Source organism: Propithecus coquereli, unplaced genomic scaffold (assembly GCF_000956105.1).
Source record: "Propithecus coquereli isolate 6110/MARCELLA unplaced genomic scaffold, Pcoq_1.0 Scaffold388, whole genome shotgun sequence".
Lineage (NCBI taxonomy): Eukaryota > Metazoa > Chordata > Mammalia > Primates > Indriidae > Propithecus > Propithecus coquereli.
The window spans coordinates 130,832-141,094 of NW_012149596.1; the positions used below are offsets into that span (position 1 = coordinate 130,832).

The 10,263-nt window shown below is 43.3% G+C and overlaps 1 protein-coding gene across 1 annotated transcript in view; it reads right to left on the reverse strand.

The window, feature by feature from the left end:
• SLC9A7 (solute carrier family 9, subfamily A (NHE7, cation proton antiporter 7), member 7) overlaps nt 1-10,263 on the reverse strand; it is a 183,156-nt gene that overhangs the window by 15,190 nt on the left and 157,703 nt on the right. The window contains exon 14 of the mRNA XM_012652292.1: nt 5,764-5,827. Within this exon, the coding sequence (XP_012507746.1) occupies nt 5,764-5,827 (64 nt within the window). The remainder of the gene's footprint in view (nt 1-5,763; nt 5,828-10,263) is intronic.

Below are 10,263 nucleotides of genomic sequence, written 5' to 3' on the forward strand. Positions count from 1 at the left end.
TGTCACAATTGAGTTAAACTGTAGGATACCCAGTTGGTAACCAGAGAATTGGAGAATTGATTGGTATGGGAAAAACAAAAAACCCACGTATTTGGTGTTAGAACTGTTGTAAGTGTAGAGGATAAAAGAGGTTTTTATTTTAGAGGTGTAAATGATTTTTACACTTAAAGAACTTAGAATGGTGTCTGATATGTAGTAAGCACTCAACAAATAACAACTCTCACTACTATTAGCCATGTGACTTTTTGTGCTGATTAAATATTTGTGAAATATTTAACACGGTATCTGGCACATAGTTAGAGCTCATATTATTAATTCAGTTCATTTGCAAAGACTGGATATGTAATTTCAAACATATATTTGTTGGGGGAAAAAACTAGTTATTAACATCATTTGGCTATCTTGTGTGGCTCTTTACACAAGGGATTTTTAATCTTTTTACTGACATTATTACTAGAGAAGCCCCTTTAATAAAATAAACACCAGCAACCCTGCTTATTACCATTTTTGAGCATGTAAGAACCAGTGTCTATTTCTTCTGTATTCTGTATTCATTAAGCACCTACTATGTGCCAGGTACTGTGCTGGGTGCTAGAAACACAAAGATGAGCAAGACTCAGCACCTGCCTCTTGAGGAGCACCCTTTCCAGAGGGGAAGAATGGCAAATGGTCCGATTTTTGGAATAATTTTTCTAGAACTAATGAATAACAATATCTGTGCAGAATTATATTTCCTTCCATTCTTATGTTAAAAGATTTTTCCCCAAAGTTGAGTTCATTATAATAATGACAACAGTTTACTGTTTTTTCAGGGATGCAACATGTGGTAGGCAGAATAATGGCCCCTCAAAGATTTCTACATCCTAATCCCTGGAGCTTGTGAGCATGTTACATGACCTGGCAAAAGGGGCTCTGTGGATAGACTTAAGGTTATCCATGTAGGCCCAGTATAATCATATGGGCCCTTAAAAGTGGACAAGGAGGGCAAAAGAGTCAGAAGGTTACAGTGGAAGAAGACACAGGAGAGATTCAGAGCTTGACAAGAACTCGCTCCACTGTTGCTGGCTTTGAAGATGAAAGGGGGCTTCTAGGAGCTGAGCATGACCCCTGGCCAACGGCCAGCAAGGACATGGGACCTAAGCCCTACAACCACATGGAACTGAATTCTACCAACAACCTGAATGAGCCTAGAAGTGGCTTCTCCCCAGGAGCCCAGCCCCGCCAACAGCTTGCTTTTGGCCTTGAGAGATTTGAAGCAGAGAAACCAGCTGAGCCACCAGACTTGTGATCTACTGAACTGTAAGATAATAAAATTGTGTTATTTTAAGCCACTAAGTTGTTGGTAATTTGTTATAGCAGCCACAGGAAATTAATACAGAGAAGAGTAAATAAATGATGTAACTTGATTTGGGCCTTTATCATGTCATTGGGATGATGGGCCCAAGATTTCTCATCAGGGGAAAATCACAGGGTTTAAAAGCAGGGAATCAAGTCTCTGACAGTGATACATGGATAGTTTTATTCCTTGGTTAAAACTCTCCCCAGAGCTCCACATTGCCTGGCCCAGGGCTTCTCAAATTGTAAAGTGCACACAAATACCCTGGGGATACTGTCAAACTGCAGATTCCGCTTCAGTGGAGCTGGGTGAGGAGTCTGCCTTTCCAACAGGCTTTCTGGTGATGCCCACGGGGCACTTGGAGCAGCAAGGACAGGCTTCCGCTCCCTGGGGGAAGAGCAGACAATCTCACTTCTGCCACTCTCTATTCTCACCCTTCATCACATTGTCATCAAACCCTTTAGGACAGGAATTCATCTGTCTTGTTGCAGATGTATTCCCAGAGCCTGAAGGAATGTCTGAAATAAAACAGGTGCTCAATAAATATTTGTCAAATGAATGAATAAATTCATATTGACTCTGAGCTTCTAGAAGATAAAAAAAAAATAGCAGAAAGGGAAATCAAGGGGCCCAGGAAGGCAACTGCAAGAACAAAAAACTTAGGGACTTTGGGGATGGGGGGACATCAGAGAGCAGCAGTGTGAGGAAAGGCGTCTCAGCAACTGTTCAAAGTTAAAGATTTAGGTGACTGGGAATCAGATTTCAGCCTGCAGGAAAACTGGAGGAGAACTCAGGAATACAACTTGCTCAGAAAATCGTAAATCAATGCAACCATGAACAGCTGATTTTCTACAGTTTTCACTACACACACACACACACACACACACACCCCACACACAAGCATAGTGTGGTTTCCTTTCTTCCATATTTCATTAATATACAGCTTGTGACCTTGTCCTGCTGATATGATAAAGCCGGGATAAATTCAGATTCATGCTCTTAGCTGCTCCCATCAATGAGTTCCCTTCTGTAAACTTGGGGAAGGAAGTAAATGATGTGTCTGCGTGTCTGGCCAACAGAAATCTCAGCTGTCTAGTCTGGCATGAAAAGTTCCCCCTTTAATGGGGTGGGAGGCCACCCCTGGGATTGGGCAGCTTGTCTCCAGCTGGGGTTGTTTTTGTTTTTGTTTCAAAGTCACCAAGACCTCCAGAGAAACAAAGCAACTGAGTTTTTTTTTGTCTTGTTTTGTTCTAATGAGTCAAACTTGCCAGGGACACAAAGCTGAAGTCTGCCCACAATATTCTTATGCTTCTCTCACATAAGGCCAAAGTTCTAGCCAACAGTTCCTTTCCTTCCCCCACAAGAGCTAATATTCTGTAGCTCTCTAGCCATGACTCTGTTTATAACCTGCTTCTAGAACCAGCGAGGAAAATCATGCTCATTATAAGAAACACTTTCCCATCAAATATCACTTTTTTGTTTGCTTGTAGTTTTTAGAAAGATTATTTAGAAAATGAGGTAAAGAAAACTGCCCCTTTTATTCTAGTGGAGAACAAACATCTGGACTTTCCCTACCTCTGACTTCAGTTTCATGACAACACTGAGCATGTGACCTGGATCTATTTCAGGGGAAACCGCAAGAACCCAGGGTTTCACCCAAAAACGAGAAGGCCATTTATTTCCCTGTTTTCCTGTTTCTTGTGACCACTGAATGCTCCCAGCCCTGCTGTTAGTGGTTCACTGGAATGAGAAGGTCAGGTCGGGAGGATTTGGAGAAATAAGGGTCTTTCTGTACAAGGGCATGAGTCATTTCTAAGAGGGAGTCCTGGGGAACCAAGCTTGAGGTTTGCCTATTTTTCCCAGTCTGACAGCAATCTTGAAAGCTTTTCAAAAGGTCAGTGGAACTGACGTTGAGGGTCCCTCTGCACATCTATGTGTGAGGCTTGGAAAGGAGGAGGTGAGGGGAGGCTGTGACACAGCTCCTGCTAGGGCTGGCAAATGAGATGTCATGATGAGTCCTGCACGAGTCGCTGCCAGCCTGTTCACTGCACCATGTGTGCAGTGCTCCTGGCCCAAAGAGCCCTCTGGGAGCCGACAGGAACGCAACACTGAATTTACCCATCCAGAGGGGTTCCTGAGACTCACCCCACATTGCGGGGGGAGCTATTTTAGCTGTCACTGCATGGACTAAATGCCACAATCCTTAGTCCTCAGGCCCCACTGCTTTCTCAAACACTTACACATAAAAGTGACAGCAGGTTTGCTACTGAGTCTGAATACAAGCCGTGTCTCCAGTGTGCAGGTCTGATGAGATGCACAGTAAGTTCTGCTACATGACCAACCAAACGACTTCATTTATTTCCTTTTATAGATGCGTGGATACAGAGGCGGGAGCCATGGGGAAACAGCAAAGGGGCGGGAAATGTGTTGCCTGGTCTGGAACTGTCAAGATGAAATCTCTCCAAATCCTGGCTATCCAGCTGCTATTAGCCTGTTTTCTTACAAAATTAATCTAGACTGGCCACAGTTCTGTGGAGGATGCTTTGGAATAGGGCGGCCATATCCTACCGGAGCCATTATTTTCCTTTCAGTGAAATACAGACATCTGTCATGTTTTCCCCCCAGGTTTTCTCAGGATGAGTATCAAGACTGCCCAAACTGTCATACTCTAAATCAGCTTCCAGGTGCACAGTTCCTGAAACCCTGGTTTCTAAAGTCCTTAATCAAGGCTAGCGTCAATTAGCAAATTTCCAAAATGTTCCCAGTTGGCACAGCGGTCAACTCTAATGTAATCTCAGAGGTCTTCTGGAGCTCCATTAAAGTGGGTACTAGATCTCCAAGGAAGTTCCTTAAAAACTCTTCCCTAAATGTCTCAAAATTTCAGAGGTCATGGCTTTGTGTCACTTAAGCTAGAACCTAGAATGGACACAATGCCATAAATGCCTTATCAGGCTGTGGCCACTCTCAGAGAGAAAGAAATCTGAAAAGCTCTAGTAGCACCTCCCGGGCCCCGCACAGCACCACATGTTGTGAGTCTTGTTAAATCTGATTTGGTAGATGGAATCATTTAGAAGACCCTATGGAATCTGAAGTCTGCAGACTGGATTTAGTATTAAGTACAATGATGAGTGTGATTCAAAGCTGACTGGAAGAAAAAGAACAGGGTTTCATGAACAACACACGCACGTGGTCAATAAAGCTACCTGCTGCCTCTCTCATTCCCTCATTAGCCATCAAATAGCTATGGAGCTCCCCCCACTCCCCCATGTGTCAGCACTGTGCTCAGCACTGGATATTCACTGCTGAACAAAACAGTCCTTGACTCCCAAGGCCAAATAATAATATTTTGATAACACATTTCTGTCCCTGATATAACTCTCCTTTCTCCACCTTGCCTGCCCAGGACATGCCTGTCTTGGGAAGGAGCAAAACCTGGAGCCAAAATCATCCCAATAGTTACACAACAGGGGTGAATGGCAGCTTAAAACATATCTGCAAATTTGTTGACACTCTTCCCATGCAGAGGTTATGGTTTCTGTCTCCTCCCATTGAATCTGGGCTGGTCCTAGGAATGCGTTCCTAACCGATAGAAAGCCACAGAAGTGATGCTGGAAAACTTACAAGATTAGGTCAGAAAAGGTAATATAGCTTCCACCTTGCTTGCTGGGACACTCGCTTTTAGAACCCTGAGCCATCGTGTAAGAAATCTGACTAGCCTGTGGCCACCATGCTGGCAGGAAGCTTGAGCCCCATAGAGAAGCCGTGTGAAGGGATTTCAGTCTCAGGTCCTCATCCTTGAGTTCCCCCAGCCCAGATGCCAGACACGTGAGTAAATGAGCCTTTGGATGATTCCAGCCCCCATCCTTGAGTTAACCCCAGCCTCCCAGTTTTCCCACCTGAGGCCCTGGACTTCACGGAGCAAAGGCAAGCCGTCCCTGCTGTGCCCTTTCCAAATGCCTGACCTAGAGGATCCCAGGTCCTGGAGGAACAGGAGTGCCTGCAGTCACCAACTTCTCTCCTCTCTTCCTCAGATTCCCTGGGCTGGAGAGTCAAACCATATCCCTCTCTTTCTCCTTCCCATGCCTTACTGATAGACTCAGAACCAATACATCCATTCTTGGACGGTGGGAAGTCACGGACTCTTTCTGGCCAGCCCATCCCCTACACAGGTTCTTTAAGAACATAGACTCTGGAGTCAAATCCTGCCTCCATCACTTTCTAATTCTCTAACCTCAGATGATTCACTGAAACTCCCAAACTTGAGCTTCTAATCTGTAAAATGGGGAGAACAGTACACACCTCATAAAGTTGTTTTCAAGATTACAATGAGGGAATCAGGGAAAGTGCCTGGCCTGTGGCAAATGCTGGATACATTTTAGCTTTTTAAATCATGTATTCCCCGAAAAGAAGCATCTCTTGTGACTTACCCCTTGTAAGACTTGAAAGCTGTCATTGTTGGGTGGTGGGTCTTGATCTGGGTCAACACCAACTCTGAAAGTCACCAGGGAGAAAGACAAGGAGAAAAACAGAAAGTATTAGCTTGGGCCATGGCAGCCATGCTGGCTGAAAGCAGCCGGAGGCTGACCATCTTCCCAAAGCAGAAGGAGTGGTTGGTTAGCTAAAAGGAGAGGAAGGTGGTCATGCAGAAGTCAAGAGAAAGAGGTCGTATACCACTTCCGGTCCCAGAGGGCTGGAAGGGTAATGAACCTGGTGCGCTTATGCCGTAAGCAAGGCCTCTGGAACATGGCACATGCTGGCAACTGTCCATCTGCCTTCCTGCACCAGGTGGTCAAGGTATCAAAACGTGGGTCCCACTGCACTGGACCCTTCCTCTCTGCTGTTCCCTCACTTCCACTCTGATGTGCTTTCATTTCCCTAACATTTTGTTATAAAAAATTTTTTTCACATACTCAAGGAAGTGTTCAATTTCTGTATACACACCATCACTAGATTCTATACATTAACATTTTACTGTATTTTCTTTATCACCTATCTATCCATCTCTCCATCACCCATCTAATCTTTTAGATGCATTCAAAGAAAGATCGCAGAAATCAGTACACTTCCCTTAATACTTCAGCTTGCCTACTGATGAAGAGTCTCTCTCCTTGACCAAATTTTAGTCAGGCTCCTCTGAATCCTCTTTCCAACTAGGCCCTGGCTTTTGGGCTTCTGTGTCCATCTTTGCATTGCCCAATTTTAGCAAGGATCTTGCTAAGTTGGTTTGCTCAGAACCATCCCACCCCCAAATATCTGATCTCCCTCAATATCTGATCAGGTTCCTCATCCCCTATCATCCCTCACATGATGTCTGATCCCTCTTGGCGTGTTTTCAGCAAGAATTCTGTTAGGTCAGTTTAGCTAGAATCCCCCGTACTCCTGATGTTTCCTCTCAGTCATTTTCCATCCTCTGACCCCTATCTCTCTCCCCTATTGCAAAACCCCATCACAGTGGTCTGTATACCAATCATGATGGTCCTGAATGTCTTCCTTATCGTTTTTAACAAGCGTCAGAATAATGTTTTCTTTGACAATATCATTAACTAGAGTCCTGACCTGCTTTTAATCCTGCTGCCCCCACACCCTCTTGCATCAAAGATTGACCTGAGAACTCACACATTTGAGGATAACAACTGAAGACGGAAAAAAACCAAAATGACAAAATTTACTTATAATAAATTCCAAAAAAGCACTAGGGCAGTTGTCTTGGCTCAGTAACATACCAACTGGTGCTCTATGCATCTGTTCATTTTTCATCCCTGCACTTTCCTCGTTCTGAGGCAGAGAACCGTGGCATGAATGATGTGGACAACATGGGGGGATGGGGAGAGAACAAAGATGCCAGGAAAGTCCTACATCTCTCCCCTCACTGCCTCCAGTGTCACAAAGAATGGACAGGTCATAAAAGGTAAACTGAGAATAGAGCTGTCAGCAGATCGGGTTTGATTTGAGCTTGAAGAGAGGTGCCGAGTGGGCTCTCACAGGGGTGTTCTTTGCAGTCCGGTACCAGGGCGTTGAGTCCAACAAGCACAAAGCAGATGGATACACAAAACCCCGTGTGCACGCACTTACTTTTCCTCTGTTCCCTCGCTCCTTTTTCCCTACCTGTGATGCCCACGATCTTTCCTGAGAAAATCGACTAATGGAAAAAGGGAATAAAAGACAATACAGACGCGCCCACCCTCTAAAAGTCAACCTCCACCTGTCTAATTCCAGGCTTGCTGTACACTAACCCAAGGTGTGTGCCCCTGGAAAGGAGAGACAGAGAAGGAAAGGAACAACTACCCCATATTGTGCTGAAGGCAAAGTTTAAACCACAACATGAATTCATGTATTCAGCAAACATTTATTGAGTGCCTACTATGCTGGGCACTTTTCTGAGCACTTAGTTAAAACCTTTTGTGTGCCTGGCTCCAGATCTCCTCCCTGTGGGCCTGCCATTTGATGGGATCTTTGTATTACATTAGATGGACTTCGCTACGTGTCTAGAGGCACTTCCAGGAAGGGATTTCTGAGGGCTGGAGGCTTGTCCTCACAACTGGACATTATCTGAAGACCTCTGAGCAATAAATCTCACAGAGATCTTTTAACATGAAAAACTTCAGGAACTCAATAGATGCCCACAGAAGTCACATCAGAGCCTCAGTGCACATCATGCGTCTAATGAATAAAAGTGGTAGAGAAGAGGTCACATATTGAATTCCTAGCTGTTGATCTTTAGCCCTCATCTGTTTTCAGAGTCTTTTAATGTATATTACATGGAGATAAATCCTCTATCTGGTGGTTTTGTCAGCATTTATAAGGTCACAGCAAGGAATCCAGTATTAGGCCTTGTTCAATGGACTCTATGGCAGTACAAAGCCACTTCATGCCAGACTAATTCCCTTAAAACGAGTTCCTGGGTGCAGTCTCATGGGGGCAGAGTGCTGGTGACTGCAACATCTCTCAGACAGGCCACTAGAATGCCAGGAGCCACAGCTGCCCTCTGCCTACCTCCAAACAGCCTGTGGAGGGGCATGGAGCGCAGCATGGCCAAGAATGTGGCAGTTCCGATCTGTCACTAATGATCTCTCCTTTCTGCACCGTGAATTTTGAAAGCAGTGTATTAGCTTTTGTGAGTGGCTTCCATGTCAGTAAAGATAAAACAAATTGACTTTATCAGCCCACATGAAATAGGAAGCCTATGAATGGCTTAAATGTGCCCTGTACTACAATGAAAAAATTAAGTCAAATACAGTAAAAGCTACCAAATGAAATTTAGCCCCCTCTATTCTTTTAACTAATCTCTATTAGGAGGAAAAAATCTGTTTAACAAGAATAAAATGCATTCTGTTTAACAAGAACTGCTTATAAAAACTAGGCTTTGACTATCTTCATTGAAGTCCTAGAAATGTCCGTTGAACTCATCCATTCATCCTGGTTCCACGTGGTAAGGCCAGAATTCAAAACAACAAAACGCAAAATTTTGGAATAACTTGACAAACTCATGAAATTAGGGCAATCCTAATCTCATCACAAATGTGTGAGGTTTACCACTTTGTTCTGGGGGAATTAAGAGCAATTCTAGATCTGTACAATGGAACTTTCTACAATGACGGAAATGTTCTATATCTGTGCTGTCCAATATGGTAACCATTAGCCACCCACATGTGGCTATCGAGCACTTGAAATGGGGCTAGTATGACTGAGGAACTGCATTTTACATTTTAGTTTTAATTAATTTAGAATTTAATTTTAATAGCCACATATGGCTAGTGGCTACTGCACAGTGCGGATTCTAGAAAGTACTAATTCCAGCCGTGTCTCTCTAGCATCACTTTTTTCTCTACTAATAAAATGACAACTGTTTGCTAACTTTTTTTCCTTCTCAATGGTAACACCCAAGATTTCTGCTGGGATCCTGCAGAGACACAACTCCATGTCCCATAAATATTAAGTAAAACTTTGTTTCAACTGATTATTCAGACAAGGGAGATTCTTCAGTTCAGTATATAAAACAAATTTTAAAACCCTCTTAAAGCTCTTCTTCATAGATGAGTCATCTTATAAATGTGAAAGGAATGACAAAATTAGAAAATCCCCATTTTCCACCCCCAGTGTAATAATTGTTTCAAGCTGGGATCATCAGTGGATGATTTTACCACTGGGTGAGAAGGTTGTTGGGAATCTGGCCATTCACATGATGTCAAAGGATCGTTCTACAGGTAACTTTTTGATTATGAAAACAAGAACCTTTACAATAGAGAAACCTGGGGTCACTTCCTTAACCAAGTGATCAAATGTAACATCACTAATAAAGGAGCAGCCTGACAATATATACCACCTGACATGATGCCACAAAAAATGTATAACATTACTTTTATAGTATTTTGGCAAAAATGATTATTTCTAGTCAAGAGGAAAAAAAATCAGAAAAATCCAATTTGTGGGACATTCTGCAAGACAACTATCTTGAATATTTAAAAAAGACTCCTTAATGTCATAAGAGACCAAATAAGGGGGGAGATATGATATGACAACCAACAACCAACGTAAACTTTGGTTGGATACTGGATGCAGAGAGAGAGAGAGTATGTGTGTGTGTGTATGTGTGTGTGTATGTGTGTATAAAATTCATGCTACTTTTTTCAGGTATTGTGATCATGTAGGAGACTGGATTCCTAGGAGATGCATGCTGCAGTATTTAGGGGTGAAAAGTCATGATGTCTGCAATGCACTTTGAACTATTTTCAAATGGTTAAAAGAGAGGGCAAAAATAACCCAAAAAATTGATAGAATGTTAACAATTGGTGAATCCAGGTTAATAGCTGGGTATTCATTGTTCTATTCTTTCAATTTTTTTGCATATTTAAGGCCAGGCGCGGTGGCTCACGCCTGTAATCCTAGCACTCTGGGAGGCCGAGGTGGGTGGATCGCTCAAGGTCAGG